Source organism: Adiantum capillus-veneris, chromosome 12, assembly GCF_014529385.1.
Source record: "Adiantum capillus-veneris isolate H3 chromosome 12, ASM1452938v2, whole genome shotgun sequence".
NCBI lineage: Eukaryota > Viridiplantae > Streptophyta > Polypodiopsida > Polypodiales > Pteridaceae > Adiantum > Adiantum capillus-veneris.
In genome coordinates this window covers 82001860-82023665 of record NC_140942.1, presented here as the reverse complement: position 1 = coordinate 82023665, position 21806 = coordinate 82001860, and the positions used below count along the sequence as shown (strand labels likewise).

General features: G+C 44.7%; 1 protein-coding gene across 1 annotated transcript in view; it reads right to left on the bottom strand.

Annotated features, from left to right (window-relative positions):
* LOC147446039 (uncharacterized) overlaps positions 1-21481 on the bottom strand; it is a 45975-nt gene extending 24494 nt beyond the window's left edge. The window contains exons 1-5 of the mRNA XM_086525363.1: positions 19976-21481; positions 19520-19630; positions 19208-19423; positions 18658-18718; positions 18498-18569 (exon numbers count right to left, since the gene is read on the bottom strand). Of these exons, the coding sequence (XP_086381489.1) occupies positions 18498-18569; positions 18658-18718; positions 19208-19423; positions 19520-19630; positions 19976-21396 (1881 nt within the window). The 5' untranslated portion in view covers positions 21397-21481. The remainder of the gene's footprint in view (positions 1-18497; positions 18570-18657; positions 18719-19207; positions 19424-19519; positions 19631-19975) is intronic.
* Between the last annotated feature and the right edge of the window lie 325 nt (positions 21482-21806).

Genomic DNA, 21806 nt, shown 5'->3' with positions numbered 1-21806 from the left:
AAAGAAAAGATTAATGATGTCTTCTTTACACTAAAGTTGCCCGATACTTGGAGAATTCACAATGCTTTTCATGTGAGTCTCTTGAAGCCTTTTAAAGGCGATGTGCCCGATGATGGGGAGCCAGATAAGCGACCCTAAGTGGAGGAAAGCGAGGAGATACTCGTTCCAAAACAGATACTGGCACATAAAGATAGAAAGATTAAAGGTAAAGTGATTAGGCGGTTCTTGGTTAAATTCAAGAACTATCCTGCATTGGATGCGAAGTGGATGGAGGAGGAGGACCTAGCAAATATTTCTCAGATTATGGAACTTCACCTTGAAGCATTCAGGTTAGCGTAGTCTACTTCGATAGAGCCCCGATTTCAGCATGGGTGAATCTAGTGCGGTGCGCTTACACATGAGGGGAGTCACTCCGCTCCTTTATCAACAGATTACCCCAATTTTTGATATAGAGTCACTGATGTCTCTTTGGGTTTCAGGAAAACTGCTGGGCTGATAGTATTCCGCTAATGACTTGATGAACTGGAATTCCCGAAAATGAATATGATATTGATTGATCGGTACTTGACTTGTTTGAGTGCGGCAACTGATAGAAGAAATGACTGTAGCATTTCGGTCTCATAAATCTCTATAGACATGATTGCAATATGGATTGGTTAATCGGGCATCTGTGAGGTCCCCACTGGATCTAGATGCGATTGCTAAATACGTTGCCGATTAATCATAGTCTCAGATTTGGAATGAATTTGAATGTGATTTGTCTTGTGATGTCCGGTGATGTGACTGTCGATTGGTACATCTGCTAGATGTGTTGTGCCTAGTACGTCGGTACTATCAGTCAATGTCTACTAAGACAGTTTATGGCCTCTGTCTGTTTTGCAGGCGTAATTGAGGGCGATTACACTTCTTTCAAGAGGGGGGTATATCACAAGATGATGTGGCTGGCCAGTGACATGTGGCAGACCTCCGAAAATTGCACCGATAGGCTGACGTGGCAACTCGAAAACCGCGGTGAGATTTACGGCGGAAAATACGTTGACATGCTGACATGGCAACGTACGGATTTTCCTAAAATTACGTTGGCTGATTAAAGCAGCTTTTGAGACATTTGCTTTTTTAGAGTAAAAGCTTTTGAGTTTAAGTGCTTTTGGGGCTCTGCTTTTGGGCATCCCTTGTATCTTTAAATAAGTGGGCAAGGCCTCACTTCTCAGAGCATCTGGACGCAGAGTCTCAGAGTGAGCACCTACCCGCCCTCTTGTACTTTGAACACAGATAAATACAAAAAGAAATACCGACAGGGGCACCAGTCTTTGGGGCCATGTCACGTGACATCCAACCCTATGCGTCCGTGGACAAGCTACAGCACGACAAGGGTTCAGTCAGTCCAGTCATTAGATTAAATAGTGATCTGGCACTTTTGTGAGTCTGTTCGCAAACCGTGCATGTCCAGACACTTAGTGTAGATGCATATCCTCTAGTTGCACACAGCATGATCATAAGCATTCCCATCAGAATCCATCAGTATCCTTCAGGGGAATTTTCCAGTGCATTTATCATATTGTCCCTATTTTTGACATTTTTCACTTATTATTTTTAAGTGACTTTTGTTGGAAAGTAGGTAAGGCAAATTGAGTAAGTTTGTATATAAGCAAACCTAGACTAGCACTAATTGGCAGAAGAGGCAACAGGAGCACCTTGCTCAACAGGCAACTTCTCAGCAAGACCCCCCCCCGGGCAGGAGACTTAGCGTTTTCAGCCAAGGAGAGCCAATGTTTTTCTCCATTGCAGATCAGCCCCAGTGTTTTGCACTGCAGACCAACCCGGCGACAGCAAGACACAGCAGAAGCCTAGCGTTTTGCAAAAGCACAAAATTCAGCCCTAGTGTTTTTTATTTGCAGACCAACCTCAACATTTTGCAGATTACCGCGACGGAACCTTAAGCAACACCAGCGTTTTCAGTTTTCAGCCTTTAGACATCGCAGAAGAACCCCCAAACCTCGCAGATCTCACTTTCCCGCAACAGTTCCTCGCTGCACGGTCAGTTTCCGCAAGGTTTACAGTTTCAGCCCAGAAAACGGAGATTCAGCATCTGCGTTTTCAGCGCCTCGTCGTCGTACCGTCGTCATCGACATCGTCACCGACATAAGAGTCAGAATTCAGCAAATAAAGATTTGCAGATTTCAGCTCTTAGCGATTTCAGTTTTTGGCCCGTCTCGTCGTCGTCCTCATCGTCGTCAACATCATCGGCAACTCCAAGCATTGGAGAGATTTGTGCAATCATAAGTAGACCGCTCTCGCCATAGAGAGTAGGGCCCTCCCTTGGAGGTGGTTTTACAACGTCTTTGGTTTCGTATTCTCTTCTCTATCTCTCAGTCTCATGCACTTTCACGCACAATGTCCATTCACTTTGTTTATGATCATAGCACTCTCTCACTAAGAACGGAAGGCTCTCCCTTCCATAAGAACAAAAAGGAACCTTGAGCACAGTTCGGAGCACTCATCTTGAGCAAAGTTCAAACATTCATTCCACTGCACCTAACATTGGTATCAGAGCTTTGGCAGTGTTCTATATCACTCAAGGAAAGGATCACGAGAATCACAAGATTTTTTTTTCTTGTTGTGGTCGCACGAACCCAAGTTCACTTAGGCGTGTCGATTCCTAATCGTGTTTTTGAAGAGTGACAAGAATCCCAGGAAAGAAGGGCTTGTCCAGCCTCCCCTTGTGCCTCTTTTCACTCATTGAGAACGGACCGTGCACTTAGCGGCCGGCCAATCGATGTGAGGTGGGAAAAAGCAACCTTGGTATGAGCGCAAGGCCGCCAAGGGGTGCGCCCGCGGAAAAGAGTAGAACTCGGGGAAAGAGAAGATCCTTCTCTAACACAGATTGCAAGCAAAAGAAGACCCGCAAGACCCCCAAGAACCCAAGTTTCTCGTGAACTTAAGAACCCAAGACATCAGTGTATGGTCATCACTCGAAGCGGAATGGATACTTCACTTGGAGGTGATGAGCATGAGAGAGGCGAAGAATTTTCCCCACCCGGAGGTTTTTCCGACCCTCCCCCTTCCCCATCTACGTCAAGGATTGCACTAACTCTTATGGAGGCTTTGGACCAGATGTTTATGAAAAGGAAGTTAGGACGTAAAGCAAGACAAGTAGAAAGAATGGCAGAATTTGATCGTGAATGCAAAGAAAGAAAAGCAGAAATGGAACGTAGACACGCAGAAAGAGAAGCAGAAAGAGAGGCAGCCATAGAGTGTGAGCAAGAGTTGTTGCGACTCTTTTCTCAAGTTCAGGCACAGATGGAAGAGATTCGACTCTCTCAGTCTCTTCTTCCCAAGCATGACACACATGATTTGCATGATGATACGTATGATGATTTGAATGATAATGGTGAGCATGATGATTTGGATGACAATGACAAGCATGATGATTTGCATGATCAAGATGTGATTTCTCACAAGCATGATGAGTTGCATGAAGATGACGTGATTGTTCACAAGGATGATGAGTTAGTTGATACTTTTTCTAGCGAAGCTAACCTTGTTGCAGATTTGATCAATCACGAAGGATCGATCTTGGCTCTCGAGCCTAGGTCCAAAGATCCCCTTCAAGAGGAACCGATCTTCGCTCTTGAGCCTAGATCCAAAGAACCCTCACAGGAAGTATATGTGTTCCAATGATTAGTACGCACGCATTGTACGAGTGTTTCATTCGTGATCGTTTCCTGTATTTTAGTCAGCATCTTTATGTGATCCCTTTACCTAGGCATGACATATTGTACGTTGAGCACGTTTCACTCATGAATGAGCACGGATGTATGCGGATTGTTGTATGCGGATTGTTCACGAAAAGCTGAAAAGTATGCATTCAAGGACGTCACATTCCATGTCTCTTCCTTGGCATGACACATTTGTAGAAAGAGCACATGACAGTATGAGCACTAAGCATGGGCATTTCCCTTGTGAATTGCCACAATTGATTGCTCTAGATCATAAGAGAAAGATTCGATCTCATTGTTTGCGTGTGTGTGATGAACGGGTTAGCACTCCGTCTCTTTGTTCATCTACTTTGCATGCACAGTCTTTGAGGAAGACAAGATTTTTTCCACTCACTTTACATGGAATGGATATGTTCATGGTTTTGTGTTGGAAATGGTTTCAGGAATTTTCAGCCAGGGAGATTCTTGAAGAAGAAAGAAGCATGACTTTCTGCGAAGTTGAAGTATTAGAGGAGCCACAGGAGACTCTCTCTTTCGGCGCGGCCTAAGGAAGCAAGCTTTGCAAACCTTTATGAAGTTCAAGTACCGCACGACCCACACATCAGAGTGGGCCGGCGAACACTCCCTTCCAGGATTCCAGATGCTATTGGTGATCTCCCTCGACGCCATACAGTTCCGTACCAGTACCTCACTTTGATAAGGAGGGGACATCACGTGACACATCCAACCCTATGCGTCCGTGGACAAGCTGCATCACGACAAGGGTTCAGTTAGTCCAGTCAGTCTAGTCAGTATAGATTAAATAGTGATCTGGCACTTAAGTGAGTCTGTTCGCAGACCGTGTATGTGCAGACACTTAGTGTAGATGCATATCCTCTGGTTGCACACAGCATGATCATAAGCATTCCCATCAGAATCCTTCAGGGGAATTTTCCAGTACATTTAGCCTATTTTCCCTATTTTTGACATTTTTCACTTATTATTTTTAAGCGACTTTTGTTGGAAAGTAGCTAGGGCAAATTGAGTGAGTTTGTATATAAGCAAACCTACACTAGCACTAATTGGCAGAAGAGGCAACAGGAGCGCCTTGCTCAACAGGCAACTTCTCAGCAAGAACCCCCCCCCCCCCCCCCCCCCCCCCCCCGGGGCAGGAGACTTAGCGTTTCAGCCAAGGACAACCAGCGTTTTCAGCCAAGGCAGATCAGCCCCAGCGTTTTGCATTGCAGACCAACCCGCCGACAGCAAGACACAGCAGAAGCCTAGCGTTTTTGCAGAAGCACAAAATTCAGCCCTAGCGTTTTTTATTTGCAGACCAACCTCAGCGTTTTGCAGATTACCGCGACGGAACCTTCAGCGTTTTCAGTTTTCAGCCTTTAGATATCGCAGAAGAACCCCCGAACCTCGCAGATCTCACTTTCCCGCAGCAATTCCTCGCCGCACGGGCAGTTTCTGCAAGGTTTACATTCAGCCCGGAAAACGCAGATTTCAGCATCTGCATCTTCAACGCGTCGTAGTTGTACCGTCGTCATCGACATCGTCACAGACATAAGAGTCAGAATTCAGCAGATAAAGATTTGCAGATTTCAGCCCTTAGCGACTTCAGTTTTCAGCCCGTCTCGTCGTTGTCCTCATCGTCGTCGACATCGTCGGCAACTCCAAGCATTGTAGAGATTTGTGCAATCATAAGTAGACCGCTCTCGCCATAGAGAGTGGGGCCCTTGGAGGAGGGTTTTACAACGTATCTGGTGTCGTATTCTCTTCTCTATCTCTCAGTCTCATGCACTTTCACGCACGATGTCCATTCACTTTGTTTATGATCATAGCACTCTCTCATTAAGAACGGAAGGCTCTCCCTTCCATAAGAACAAAAAGGAACCTTGAGCACAATTCGGAGCACTCATCTTGAGCAAAGTTAAAACATTCATTCCGTTGCACCTAACAGGCCAATACCTCTTGGCACGGAACTACACCGGGCCGTGTCGATCTAATTGTGAATTGTGGAGTGTTTCGAAGTGAATCTCTGTTGCGTCGCGATAGAATCTTGACTTGGGTGTCCAAGTTTGTTACATAAGGTTCTGGAGGTTCTTGAGGTCTTGAGGTTCTTAAGGTTCTTAAGGTTCTTTAGCTTGCAATTGGTGTCGAGAAGGCTTTTCTCTTACCCGAGCTCGACTCTTCCCTGCGAGCGCACCCCTCTGGCAGCCTTGCGCTCACACCAAAGTTGCTTTTTCCCACCTCACATCGATTGGCCGGCCACTAAGTGCTCGGTCCGCTGTCGACGAGTGAAAAGAGAAACAAGGGGAGGTATCACAAGCTGTTGACGTGTCAAAGCCTAAAGAATGGAGCCAACTTACAGATGCTGGTCGAAGGGCCTAAACCCTAAGAAGAACAAGTAGCAGAAGAAGAAGAAGTCCTACCGACTTATGGGGACCCCGTCCGATGGGGGCCCAGTGACATGAAGGGATTAAGATAACCAGGACTCACACACACACTCACGCAAAGCAGATGATGTGGCAGTTGTATGGAAGTTCCGAAAATTACGATGGCTGATGACGTGGCAAGCTATACGGATTTCCGCGTTTTGCATTGGCTGATGACGTGGCAAGCTGTACGGATTTCCGTAGATACGTATACGTGGCAGCTTTTGGCATTGCTCTTGGGACCAGAAGCTTTTGAGTTTTGAAGGCTTTTCACTGTAACTGCTTTTAGGCCAAGGGCCTTTAAATATGAGGTTAGGGCTCATTCTCTTGCATGCTTCCTGGAGAAGGTGCAAAGTCTGAAGTACCAGCTTGTACTGTGTTGATGCAATATAAAGAAATACCGAAAGGGGCTCAAAGGTTTGGGGCCAATACTCTCTGGGGTGGAACTTTGTCACTCCGTGTCGCGTGTTGTCTCTCTCTCCTTTAGTTCAGTTGTTATTGAAGTACTAAAAGTTTGTTCAGTCTGTTCTTTTCTATTGGCACGTGGTGCCTGTCTTGTGACAGGAGGCTAGACAAGCCCTTCTTTCCACTCTTCAAAAACACAATTCGGAATCGACACGCCCCAATGGAATTTGAGTTACATGCGACGGCAACAAGCAAAAAATTTCTTGTGGTTCTTTCCTCGAGTGATACAGAACACTGCCAAAGCTCTGATACCAATGTAAGGTGCAGCCGAAGTGAATGTTGACTTTGCTCAAGATGAGTGCTCCGATTTGTGCCTTTTACTTACGGAAGGGAGAGCCTTCCGTTCCTTTAGTAAGAGAGTGCAATGATCACAAACAAAGTGAATGCTATTGTGAACGAAGGTGCTTAGACTGAGAGAGAGAGAGAGAGAGAGAGAGAGAGAGAGAGAAGAAAACGACACCAGACGGTTCTCAAACCCTCCTCCAAGGGGCCCCCTTTCTATGGTGAGAGAGGTCTATGCTATTGATTGCACAAATCTGGTACAATGGTCTAGATGCAATGGACTTGCCGACAATGATGACGACGACGAGGACAGGCTGAAATCTGAAAACGCTAGGGCTGAAATCGGAAATCTGCTGACTCTGTTGAATACTGACACTGTGTCGGTGAGGACGGCGATGGCGACGGCATGACGACAATGCGCTGAAAATACAGATGCTCAAAACTACGGACAACGGGCTGAATCTGACAATACTGGCTGATCTGACGGTACGGCGAGGATCTGGCGGGTAGGTGGCATCTGCGAGGCTAAGGGCTGATTTTGCGAGGCTAAGGGCTGAAAACTGAAAACGCTGATGAACTGGGGCTGATCTGACGCTGAAAACTGCAATACGCTAGGCAAGGTCTGCAATTGAAAAACGCCATGAGATCTGTAGCAAAATGCCAAGGCTGATTTGCTATCTGCTGAAAACGCTAGGCTGAATCTCTAGCAGAAAACGCTAGGCTGATCTGTAGCCAAAACCGCTATTTGCTATGTCGTTGGCAGGAAACGCTAGGCCTCCTACCGGTCTTGCTGAGAAGGTGCACTGCAAGTTGCTAGAACTTCTGCTGCCTCTTCTGCCAAAAAGTGCTAGCGCTAGATTTTATTTAAAGTAGCTTAGCAAATTTGCCCTACCCAGTTTCCAACAAAAGTCACTTATTAAATAATATGTGAAAAATGGATTGATTGGGAAAATGCGTTCTATGCACTGTAAAATGCTCATGATGGGTACTGAATGTCATGTTGATGATCATGTTGTGTGCAACCATAGGATATGCAACTACTCTAAGTGCCTGGACATGCACGGCGTGCGCACAGGCTCACAAAGGTGCCAGAACACTTCCTCAGCTTACCTGAAACCTAGACCTAAGTGTGCACGTGACATGTATGTTGCCTGTTGTGTGCTTGTTCGCAGGAAGGGCGAGGGAGGGTTTAAACTTTAAAGTGTCACCCAAGCAAAGGTGCACGAGGTTCTTTGGATACGCCCCGCACACACATCTGAGTTCTGTCTTCTGTATGCAGAATTGGAAAAGAAGGTTTAGGTTACCTCATACACATAGGTGTGTATGTACCATCTCTCTTTTGCTTCCATGCAACTCCGGGAAGAGGGAGGGAGAGGGTAGCGGCGAGGGTGAGAGGCTCACAATCTTCGGGTCTCGAGAAAAAAATATGCTCTGATACCACTATGAGGATTAGTGGTGCTAATCCTATAATTAAGACTTAAAACTTCATACTTAAGATCAAATTGAGCCTCAAGAGACTAAATGTGCGTTTGATTGATTGAATGTGTCACAAAAATACGAAAGCGTAAACTGACGTTTAATTGCACTTCAAATACTCAAGAGAATTAGAGGGAGAGAGAAAACTTGACACTCCATTGGGGACCAGAAGATGGGCTGGTCCCCCCCCATAAAGAGAATATCTTTATTACTAAGGGAGAATCTTTACAAGCACAGGAACGGGGCATACGCCCGTCCTCTATTCTTTCTTCTGTTCTGTTCTGACTACTGACTTAGGAAGTGTTTCCACTTTCTTTCTGCTTAGGGGATTTCCCTCTTCTGCGAGACTCGTTGGAAGCTCTCGAAAAGAGAGTCTATCTTCCAAAACAGCTCATCGGAAGCTCTCACAGAGGAGAGTCCATCTTCCCTTATGTGTTGCCTTCATGCTCATTCATTCATGCATCGAACACAAAAGAGAAACAAGCAAAATGCACACGCACATGCTTGCTGTAATTTTCTGCACATAACCTGAAATTCTTACCTGTGCACACCCCTACCCCGAAACAGAGGTCTTCTTCGCGATGGAATCGCGCCAAACTTGATGTAGACTTAGGATAAGGAGAGAGAAGAGAATTTCTATGGCTGATCTGCTGAAAACAGCCCTAATCGAGGTGATTAGGGGCTGAAAACAGAGAATTACAGCAGCCGCACTCTGCTAAGAGAGCGTCTACGGCAGCTTCTCGCGATGAAACTTCACCAGAAGGTGTCTATGACTGTGAGATCCCTTGTTCTTGACAATGGGAGCACAAGGCTACCACATATGTCGCAAGGGGCTGCTCTCAAACTTCAATGGAGGGCTCCACCGCGTAGAGCACGCTCACATTAGGGGGGGTAGGTGCACTGCCAGTCCTGAAAATGGGGGAGGGGGGGCTCCTAAATAGCCATCAGGGAGAGGGGGCGCTAGGAAGAGAGAGAGGGTGAGAGTGAGAGTGAGAGAGAGTTAGTTTGCATTGGTAAGTGTGCCACTTGGCACACTTACTTTAAAAACTTAAAAACCATTCAACTTTTGACTTTAAAAACTTCTACCTCATTAATTAAAAAAATGTGCAACTAACTAACAACTGCTACCAATGATTCTTTTATGAGAACACCAAAGGTCTGCCGGCGCAATGCCGCACGGACACTGCACCGCCTTTACCTGTTCACACTTGTCCGGCCGCCTGCCCGGGCACGGACCGTTAAATTTAATTTAACGAAACTTACCCTAAGGCTTTATTAGCTTTATTAGCCTTAGGGTCACTGTTCTAAGGACCCCATCTCATTCATGTGCTTGTACTGACGCGCGTATTTTTCTGAGCCTAAAATCTGAGGCTACTGCTTACCCCTTTCTGAAGACCCGATTTCCCAATCACTAGGGCTTCAGGATAATTTCTGCTAAGGTCCCTCTGAGGTGTTCTAGCCCGCATTTAGGCTCACCTGAGGCTTTAGAACTGCTAGGTCTATTCTGGTGTGCACACAACTAATTAGATAATTCTTTTTTTCGTAAATAAATTAATTATTTACAAAGTCTGACTTAGTTACATCCCTCTTGGTTCTAAACAGTTGACCTCAACTGTAGAGCGTCAACATAGCTGTGCAAGATATCGAGGTAGTCCTTAAGATCGGACTCAGTCATCCACTTTGCATCTAAAGGAGTGTAATTCTTGAACTTGACTAAATACTTTCGATGTAGACTCCCCGACTTGAGTTGTCTCTCCGAGTGGTGTATTATCTGTTCAGGTTGAAGGATTTCCTCAGTCTCTTCGACTTCTGGAGGATCTTCTTGTACGGGCGCCACTGGAGGAGGTCCAACATAGGGTCGGAAGAGACTGACATGAAAAGCATTATGGATTCGACAATTATAAGGTAAATCCAATCTGAAAGTCACATCATTGACTTTATCTGTAATTTTGAAAGGGCCGTAAAATCTATGGGAAAGTTTGACAACTTTCCCTCTGCCGACCCGCTTTTTCAATCTAGCTTTCTCAAACCGAAGCAGTACATATTGTCCTTTTTCAAGATTGAGATTCCTTCTGTGCTTGTCTCCTTTTCTCTTCTGTTGCTCTTGAGTACGAAGAATCGCTTGCTTTACTTGTTGATGGGCAATATCAATATTGCGCACAAATTCATCTGCGGCGAAGATGTTTTCTTTGGTAACCATAATAGGAAGTAGGAGTGGCTTCCCATAAATAATTTCAAAGGGAGCTTTACCAGTTGAGGAATGTATGGTATTATTATACGCAAACTCAACTATTGGTAAGTACTGTTCCCATTCGGATTGTCGTTCCGAAACATAGCACTTGAGGAGATCTAAAACAGTGGCATTAGCGATTTCGCTTTGACCATCTGTTTGAGGATGATAAGCTGATGAAAAATCAAGCTTAGTTCCCAAGTTTTCGAACAATGCCTGCCAAAATAGACTAGTCATGCGGGGATCTCTGTCGCTCACAATAGTCTTTGGCAATCCATGGTGTTTAAAAATCTGAGCTAGAAATATTCTAGCCATGTGATCAGCTTTGATCGTCTTCTTTACTGGAAGGAAATAGGCTTGCTTACTGAATCTGTCTACTATAGTCCAGATTGCATCATTTCCATTCTTGGATCGAGGAAGATCCGTAATAAAATCCATGGCAATACTTTCCCATGGCGTGTTAGGCACACGGAGTGGCTGAAGCTTGCCATAAACTTTATGTCTGTCATATTTCACTTTTTGGCATACTAAACACTCACGTACATGTTTTTCAATGTCCGCACGGAGTGTTGGCCAAAAGAAATACCTTTCGAGGGCACTAGTGGTGGAAGCAATTCCCCGATGCCCGGCATAAGGAGAATTATGTGCTTCATCCATCACCTTTTGTCGTAAGGGCTGAGCTATGCATATTGCTTGTTGACGATAGAGTGTATTATCCATGATAGAATAAGGTGGCTTTGAGTGACCAGCTTGAAGATCTGCCCAATTTGTGGCAAAGTCTGGATCTTGAGGATACATCTCGCTGAGAGATTCTAGTTCCTCATGATAAATTGTTGTTAGTGCATTGATTTTTGGACGCCTGGAGAGAGCATCTGCAACTGCATTCTTTGTTCCAGAAGTGTGTAAAATCTGAAAATGAAACATTGAAAGAAAGTTGGCCCATCTCATCTGCTTTTCTGATAACTTTCTCTGTGTGAGAAAGTAGCGAAGACTTTGATGATCTGTCTTGATAATAAAATCAGCTCCTAATAGATAGTGTTTCCAAATGGAAAGAGCATGAATTACTACCATTAGCTCTTTTTCGTATATGGAGGCATGCAACTCTGCATCTTTAAGGCGCCGACTTTCATAGGCTATCGCGTGACCCTCTTGGTTCAAAACTGCTCCTACACAATCTCCAGATGCATCGCAGTATACCTCGAAAGGTTTGCGAAGATCAAGGACGGTGAGAACAGGTCCGTGACTGAGTAGATACTTAAGCTTTTCGAAAGCTTGTTTTTGTCCAGACCACCAATGGAATGGAATCCGCTTCTTTGTCACGTCATGGAGGGGACCTGCTATCGCGGCAAAAGCTCGAATGAAACGCCGATAATAAGAATAGAGGCCAAGGAAACTTCGTACATCATGTACTGTAGTTGGCGTAGGCCATTCTACAACTGCTTGAATCTTATCAGGGTCCATTCTCACCTGGTTGTGAGATACTATATGGCCCAAATAGTGGATTTCTTTTAGAAAGAACTCACTCTTCTTCGCATTCACAAATAATTTGTGTTTGCGTAATTCTTCAAACACTAAGGCGAGATGCTTATAGTGTTCGTCTTCCGTCTCTGAGAAGATTAAGACGTCATCAAAGAAAACGCCTGTAAAGCTTCTGTATGAGTGGAAGATTCTATCCATCATTCTGTTGAATGTAGCTGGTGCATTAGTGAGTCCAAAAGGCATCACTAAAAATTCATACAACCCGAAGGTTGTTCTAAATGAAGTCTTATGCACATCCTGAGGAGCTATGCAGATTTGATGATAACCGCTCTTCAAGTCTATACGACTAAAGACACTTGCTCCTTGTAACTTGTCAAGAATGTCGTCAATTCGAGGGATTGGAAATCGATTCTTGATTGTGATCTTGTTTAGAGATCTATAGTCTATGCACATGCGGAATGTGCCATCCTTTTTCTGTACTAGCAAGACAGGTGAACAATTTGGAGAATATGCCTTATTAAGCCCTTCTCCAAAAGTTCGTTAACCTGCTTGAGAATTTCCTCTTGCTGCATTAGACTAACTCGATAAGGGGGCTGATTTGGAGGAGAACTTCCTGGGATCAAATCAATTGTATGATCCTCAGGTCGCGAAGGTGGGAGTTCATTTGGAAGTTCATCTGCAAAACAATCTTTATATCTTTCTATTAACTTAAGTCTTTTTTGCTCTAAAGAGGAAGAAAGTTGTGAAACAGACACATCTCTCTCTCTTGCAAAAATCAAGTACGCTGAAACACACTTTTTCATTTCTTTCTTGATGGCAATGTGATTGGCGATAGGAATACGCCAATCACCTGCATCTGCAAGTACAAGATACTCCTTTCCTTTATGAGCAAAAGATAAGGTTTTCTGAACATAGTCAGGAATGGGATGCATCTTGTAGTGCCAAGGCATTCCCAAGATAACATCGCATCCTTCAAGTGAAGCTAGTAAGAAAGACTCTTGATCCTTGTAGTCGTCGACCTTTAGATTCAACTTCCCTATGATTGGAGTAGAGTTTGAGTTCTGCCCTTTGAAAGCAGATTGCGCTTGAATAGAGACTCCGAAACGATTGGGCTGCAAGTTCAGGTCGTCAGCTAGCTTGGTAGAGATGAAGTTGTCTGTACTACCAGGGTCAAACAAAATAAGAGCCCGCTGGTTGTTGATACTACCCCATGCTTTGAGAAGAGCTCTTTCTTTTCCATCCTTGGTTGTATTTCCCTGTACATCTGGGACTGCATTGGAAGAGGGTGGTTGTGGAGGTTTGGTAGGACAGTCACCCTTCATATGACCAACTTGTCGCACTTGAAGCATCTTCCTTCACTAATATATGTTCGCAACTCAGCAGGAGAGAGATATCTCCCTTTCTTGGGCTGATTTGGCTTTGCTTCTGCTTCGGAGGCGGTTCTTTTCTTCTTTTGAGAAGCAGTAGAAGAGGTAGGTTGCTCATGGAGAGCCTTCTGCTTAGCATGGTAAGTGCTTTGCTCCATCTTCCTGGGAGTACCCTTGTCATGTATTCCATCAGCTATGCGGGCTGATTCCATAAGTATCTGCAAGTTACCTCGAGGGTAAAGCTTCATAGCCTTTTGCAAGGCTTCATGCAAACCTGCTTCAAACTTGCGCATCTTCTCCGAATCGTCAATCTTCTTGAATGGAGTGACTTTCAAGAGAACGTCCCAAAACCTATCCACATAGCGTGGAACAGTTTCGTTCTCTGACTGTGAAAGTCGATCCCATTCTTTCTTTGCCTCTTCCTCATAGTCTGGAGGAAGGAACTGTGCGTAGAACTCCTTCTTGAAAGCGGTCCAATCTTGGGGTTTGCGATCTTCCAGGATAAGAGTTAACCACCAATTGCGGTGCCTTTCAGGTACAAACTGACATGGCAAAGCTTGGATCTTTCTTTAAAATTCCCTTCAGCAAATGCAACTTCAAATTGGCGGATGAAAGCCAAAGCTTTGTCATTATCACGCCGTCCATTGTAGGTGTCGAATTTCACATCTTTATCTCCCGACTTGAATGTTTTCTGCCTGTGGTGCTTCTTCTTATGGTGCTCCTTCTTTCTATGCTTAGACTCCTTGGGGACAGGAGTCCTTTCCCTTGAATGTACTTCTTGCTGCGACGGATCGTCGAGAAACATGTCTTCCAGAGAAACTGTCTTCCAGATCCTTCATGAAAGAGAACTGAGGGGAATCAGGGGGATCCTGCTCTTGAACTTTTGGATTAAACCGCACATGACGTTCTGGAGATTTCTTCTGCCTCTCGTGCATGCGGGAAGTTCCAATCAAAGGATCTTTTCTTGGTTGTGGCGCCTTTGGGCTCTGCGGGATTTCTCACGACCCCATCGGCATTTTCTCCTTCCCTTTTTCAAGAGTATGGAGAATCTTTTGGACTTCTGGATGGGAGAGAGCTTTCTGCAACTCTTCCACCTGCTGTTGAAGGAGAGAGAACTCTATCTCGCGTCCTCCCATTTCTGCAGTCTGCCAAGAGTCGTCAATCCCTTTAGGAAGAGAGAGAGGACCTTGCTCTGATACCACTGTCACAAAAATACGGAAGCGTAAACTGACGTTTAATTGCACTTCAAATACTCAAGAGAACTAGAGGGAGAGAGAAAACTTGACACTCCATCGGGGACCAGAAGATGGGCTGATCCCCCACCATAAAGAGGATATCTTTATTACTAAGGGAGAATCTTTACAAGCACAGGAACGGGGCATACGCCCGTCCTCTATTCTTTCTTCTGTTCTGTTCTGACTACTGACTGAGAAAGTGTTTCCACTTTCTTTCTGCTTAGGGGATTTCCCTCTTCTGCGAGACTGGTTGGAAGCTCTCGAAAAGAGAGTCTATCTTCCAAAACAGCTCATCGGAAGCTCTCACAGAGGAGAGTCCATCTTCCCTTATGTGTTGCCTTCATGCTCATTCATTCATGCATCAAACACAAAAGAGAAACAAGCAAAATGCACACGCACATGCTTGCTGTAATTTTCTGCACATAACCTGAAATTCTTACTTGTGCACACCCCTACACCGAAACAAAGGTCTTCTTCGCGATGGAATCGCACCAAACTTGATGTAGACTTAGGATAAGGAGAGAGAAGAGAATTTCTATGGCTGATCTGCTGAAAATAGCCCTAATCGAGGTGATTAGGGGCTGAAAACAGAGAATTACAGCAGCCGCACTCTGCTAAGAGAGCGTCTACGGCAGCTTCTCACGATGAAACTTCACCAGAAGGTGTCTATGACTGTGAGATCCCTTGTTCTTGACAATGGGAGCACAAGGCTACCACATATGTCGCAAGGGGCTGCTCTCAAACTTCAATGGAGGGCTCCACCGCGTAGAGCACGCTCACATTAGGGGGGGTAGGTGCACTGCCAGCCCTGAAAATGGGGGAGGGGGGGCTCCTAAATAGCCATCAGGGAGAGGGGGCGCTAGGCAGAGAGAGAGGGTGAGAGAGAGAGAGAGAGAGAGAGAGTTAGTTTGCATTGGTAAGTGTGCCACTTGGCACACTTACTTTAAAAACTTAAAAACCATTCAACTTTTGACTTTAAAAACTTCTACCTCATTAATTAAAAAAAATGTGCAACTAACTAACAACTGCTACCAATGATTCTTTTATGAGAACACCAAAGGTCTGTCGGCGCAATGCCGCACGGGCACTGCACCGCCTTTACCTGTTCACACTTGTCCGGCCGCCTGCCCGGGCACGGACCGTTAAATTTAATTTAACGAAACTTACCCTAAGATTTATTAGCTTTATTAGCCTTAGGGTCATTGTTCTAAGGACCCAATCTCATTCATGTGCTTGTACTGACGCGCGTATTTTTCTGAGCCTAAAATCTAAGGCTACTGCTTACCCCTTTCTGAAGACCCGATTTCCCAATCACTAGGGCTTCAGGGTAATTTCTGGTTAGGTCCCTCTGAGGTGTTCTAGCCCGCATTTAGGCTCACCTGAGGCCTTAGAACTGCTAGGTCTATTCTGGTGTGCACACAACTAATTAGATAATTCTTTTTTTCGTAAATAAATTAATTATTTACAAAGTCTGACTTAGTTACAGAATGAATGCTTTAAAACGGAGTACAATAGGCTCCTTATATAGGAGATGAAGAGACATAAATGAAAAGACAAGTCTCATGGTAAAGAGACGCGACTTTAGACGTAAAGACACATCTTTTCGACGAAGAGCTGCAACCATTGGACGAAGAGTCGCAACTGTAGAGCAATGGGGTGTGACCAGTGGTTGAAGGAGTGTGGCTTTTGGTGAAGAGGCATGTCTCTTGAGCCAAAGGTCGTGACCATCCAAGCATAGGGGTCCTCCTTGGCATGGCACTTTGCGTATCTGCAACTAGGAGTAGATGTAATACTGTAACAAAGTCACAATCGTGAAACAGCAGTAGCTCTACTGCCAATGATGCCCATACACACAGGGGGCGGAGTGCATTATATGTATATAAGTATGTATATAAGTGAGAGGAGAAAGAGAGAGAGAGAGAAAGAGGACCGCAATGGTTGCCCTAACCGCGTGCTGCTACTGCCGCATCTGTTCGAACTTCGCGGGCCTCCTATCCGCGACACCGCCCTCCATCACCTGTTGTCCCCGCGACCACCGTGCCTGCCCCGTCTGCTGCAATCAGTGGCTGACCACTGACTGCTCAGCCATCCGCCCTCCTCTTCGCAGCCCGCTGTCCTCGTCAACCTTCCCCATCATCCACTCCTCTTTTGCTTTGGTCTATCATGCAGCCTACTGCTACTGCTGCCACTGCCCCCCTTTCCTTTGGCGAAATTTGGCCATCTCGAGGAGCAGTCCGGCAACAACCACCTTAGTTGGAGCGGTTTTGCATCTACTCTGCATCATGCCGATGTTTGCTTGCCACTCCTACCTTTGTTACCATCTCCTTCAACGAGTCAGCTCACGACTTGCTTACCTTCAACGCCCCCGCTTGATGTAGAGATCACTGCTTTCCTTAGGTTTTGTCGTTCACCTATCTTGTTTTGTTGGTTTTTGTGTGCATATTTTGGTTCTTCTTCCTTGCTCCAATGGGTGGATGTGTTTTGGGTGGAGGTGTCTTTTTATACCCCTCACGCTTGCTTGTTGTGGTGGGCATGTATGTGTCCGTGAGTGAAGCATGTGCACCGGGTATGGTTTTTGGTGTTCGTGTTTGCATGTTTTTGTTTTCAATGTTTTTCTTGTTTAGTTTTTTTCTTGAGATGTGGTGGTGTATTGGGGTTCCTGCTCTTTTCCCTCTACCAAGATTCTGATGGTGGAGCTCGGAGTTTCCTTTACTGTTTCTGGAGTTCCCTTCCGACCTTGGTTGGCATCTCCTTGACTATTCCAGTTATAGCGCTCTATGGGCCATCCTTTTTGGTCTCCTTTGGTAGATTTTTGGTGATGCCACTTGTTTCTTCTCTATCATCTCCATCATCGACTGCTCGCTCCCTCCCTGTTTTTCCACGGCCTTTACATTCAGATGGTACCAGTTGGCAGGCTTTGGTCGACATCGAGCTACTGCCATGGCAGCCGTTCCTTACTCCACATCATTTGGTGGCCTTAGCCTTAGGTATGCAGTTACAGAATGAGCTTTTGGTGGGAGTGCCTATCTTTCAGAGGCCGCTTTCATCCTCTCTTCCCTTAGCTTGCCAAGGCACTTCATATTCTCTTTAGGAGGTGTTTTCCCTTGGCCAGTTGTATACAGTTTTCCACATGTCGCCTTGGGGCATGCTTTGTAAATAGTCTTGTACTTGCCCTCAGCTACTTTTCATATATATACATATACAGATACACATGTACATATAAAACCAAAACTTGGACCTGCCAGTGGCTTGATGGTACGAAACATTTGGAATGTTGTTCTTAGTTCCCTCCAGAGCCAAATGAGTTATTCCAACCACATATGCCCCATTTCAAATCAAAACATGCAAGCCCTATAGAAGACACCAATAAAATGCACCATGCTGGAAGGAGGGGATGCCTCCCATCCCAAGAAATTCAGCATTTATTTTGCATTGCCATTAGGGCACCGCAAATGAATCACCTTTTCCGCGCTAGAACCAATTTGGGGTCATGCAAGCCCCAAACAGCAACCTCCACCCAACCTGGGTGTCTGTGGCAATGCATTTTTTGTGTCCCAAAGATTAAGATGGGGACTGTCTTAAAAAGCAGTTGCTTAAATCGAGGTTCTGAGCACAAACACAAGACCTCATGAAGACCATGAACAACGTGCATCCACACACATGCATATCAACAGAGATTCATTCAGAGAGTCTACATTTCTTCCATGTTTCCATATAATACATATGCACAACAAAACAAAACTCGTGTTACATTTATGTTGACATTCAAAGTCAAGCATAGCAACTTAACAAAAGAATTAAAGCTCGGCAAATGTAAATTCTCTTACTTGGAAGTATTTAGGAAGCCCCTTGGAGTCTTCAGCTTTGTAATGCCTTTTTGGATCTAAAACGCCACGAAGCTAAGCAAAGAGCTCCCAGGTCAGAATACAGACAGTAAAGTATCAAAGGGCTTCAATCCAAGTCACATAGCAAAACTAGCCAACCAACCTTCACAATCTGGAGCTCCTTTTTGAGTTCAGGAGTGATTGTCGGGGCAGACAGGTTGTACCTGTTACAGTTAGTCATCAGCTGAATCTGAAAGTTCATGTGACTTTCAATTTTATGGACAAGTGCACTGATATAGGTTTCTTGTAGCTGGGGCTAGAGAAAACTTGTAAGTAGCTAGCAAACCTAACCTTTAATATCTATACACATATGGCTACCACAACTTGGTCTCCCTTGCCTTCACTGCTTCTGAATCAACTTAACCCAAGCTACACAAATCATGCATACATAACAGTCTCTCTTTGTTGAGAGGCACAGGAGAAGGGGGAGAAGTTTGTGGTTAGTGTGCCATTGTAGAAGCTCACATTCGAGTGCAAGAAGGTCTTCAGACACCAAGAAAAGCAGCAACTCTGATTTTGGCCAGGAAAACCTCTTCAAAAAGGATTTCTAGATCCAAAAATGTGATCTACAGATATGCCAAGAATCTTGGACACCTAATTTGTTGGAATAACTACAGTCTCTATCTCAACTGGATTTCATACAAGAGATGTACCACTTGTTGCCTATTGTGTCTTTCTTCTGCTGTCTGGCCAACTTGTTAAGCTTCGCTGGATCTGGAGGAGGTACACATAAACCATCTACCAGACATCGGTCTTTCTCCCAAATCTTGCTAGGGCTTGACTTTGAAGGTCCTGCTTGCTGTGGTCGACAGCTCTTTGGTGCTGACAATGCAACCTTTGGTGCCCATGACAGTCCACAACCTCCTAACCTGGGAAAATTGCACAATCGGTTAAGGGTGATAAAACCAAATAACAAATGAATATGTCACATAACTCAATCCACAGTGTACTGACCAATCACAAACCTGCCATTGTTACCATTGAGGTGAGAACCCTTGACTGCATCTTTCCTAGACACGTTCTCTCCTTCTTCCACATCCTGCTCTGACTGCATTGCCATGGGTTTGCCGGGCAGACTGAAATCAATAGAATTAGATGTTCAATGTCCATCAAGGCAAACTCAACATACAAAACAAGGTATAGGAATCTTTCACAGGCCCTTAGGAGCCAATAGAGATTATATAAGCCAACCAAAACGAATCATCTCAGAAAAATGCTGGGTCATTGATACAAAGTAGAAGTTTGACCTAAAATTCTACACCCCTAGCAGTCCTCCTCAACAATCTAAACCACTATATATCAGGCCCTAAGCTCGCGATACAAATAACAAGTTGCAAATTCATTTGTAGGACTCATATGCTTACCTACTTCAAAATGTCATAAATTGAAATAGCTCCTGCACACAAGGATTAAAACTATACCTTGGCTCAGAAATGTGCAAATGCGCCTTCAAGGCGCTGGCAAATATTGATGCCAGATAAGCCTCATCCTCGTCACTGCTGCTAGAAGCATTGCTGTCATTATCATCATCAGTATTATTGTGATCTTCAATATGAGTTGCAACACCTTTCATCTTATCATGCTCTACTTCTAAAGCATTATCAAAGACCGTGCCCCTTTCTTTACCCCTTTCATTTCCTGAAAAGGGATCTCTATGTGAAGGCTCATCTGAGGCGTAAGTTTGAATGCATTCACTGCCAATGCCCTCTTCAGTAAATTCTTTTTCAGAACTCTTTTCATCGTTCTCGAACAATTCAAGATTCAACTGGTCAGTTTCCTTCAAATTTTCACTAGTTGACATACTGCATTGTGCTTCACTAGTGATACTCACCATCTTATCAGACTTTTCAATTTTTTTTCTATCCATCCTTGTCTCTTCTTCCTTGCTTGAATCAGGCTCAGTATCGGGCGACAACAAGCTACTCTCTTCAAAAAGCTTTCGACTTAACCTGTCTTCATTAAAGTTTTTCTTATTTGATCGAGACTTCTTCTTGCTGCTTGCTTTTGAATCTTGAACCTGCACATCTTCCTCTAGAGTGCTAGCTAAATTCTTCCTAACACACAAATCTACTTGCAATTCACCTGAAGCTTGAGCAGTTACATCGTCTGATAAAGTTAGTGACAACGTTTGATAGCACCCATCAGAGACTGCTGGAAACGGTGCATCCGGCTCTTGAACATTTACCTGGTCCACCTTATCATCCCTGGTGATACGGGCCACTTCTTCACTTTCCAAGATTCTTCTTTCGCCTCTACCACTCTTTGCAGCACTCTTCTTCTTTGCTGACTGTGTGTTCTTGCAATTTTTTACAATTATCTCTCTATCAAGCTTGCTGCTATCCTTGTAGGCACTGTTGGTGATAGTTTTTGTTGCATCGGCATCTTTCAAAGCGCAAATTTGATCACCTGTTCCAGTGTCATCCAAGTGAACAGTATCTAGTGGAACAGTATTACAATCATTGATTGGAAAGGCATCTTCCATGGCTATGCTATCCTGCTGTGTAATTTCCCTCACTTTAGTTACTTTCTTCTTCACGTGTGAAGCCGCTTTCTTCTTCTGCTTGATTGTTGATGATAAGGCCTTCTGTGTGGATGTCACAAATTCGGAGATGGGGGTCTCAGGCAGAAGAACGCTTTCGTGCTTATCCTGAACGAAATCAGGGTATGAACCTAAAAGGTTGTGCTTTGGGTCGGTGGCTTCATTATCTGAAGGGATGAAAATTGGCGAAGAGGCTGGCTTCTTGCGCGAAACGGACTGCGGAGGCTTCCGGGAAGAATGCTTACCTTCTGAGGGTGTAGAAGGCGGATGTGCAGAGCGTCCCTTCCTCGGTCGAAGCTCCATTGCTGAGCCTCCCAGACGGGCGCTCTGTTATGTTCAGTCGGGCTGCAACAGAGTCGTATCTAAACTTCATCCGAAGAGTGGAGTTAATTTAACTAAGGTAGCTTGGGTTTTAATGGGGTGGAATTGCAATTTTGGAAAATTTCAGTGGCTAGAATGCACCATCTCAAGGGCGTATCTATGTATAAACGGTACAATAATAATTCTCAGCATGTACAGAAGGCCCTAGAAGATGATTCGATGTATTAAAACTGCACAATTACCAAACCCTAGAAAGAAACAGATAGAAGAAAAGAAAGTTGCATCCACCTTGCGTCCATAGAGTGCGAGACGAGTTGGATGCACAACCCAGCTAGATGTGAAAATTGCATGCCATTGCTAAACAAAAGACCATTTTCTTGGCCGGATTTAAA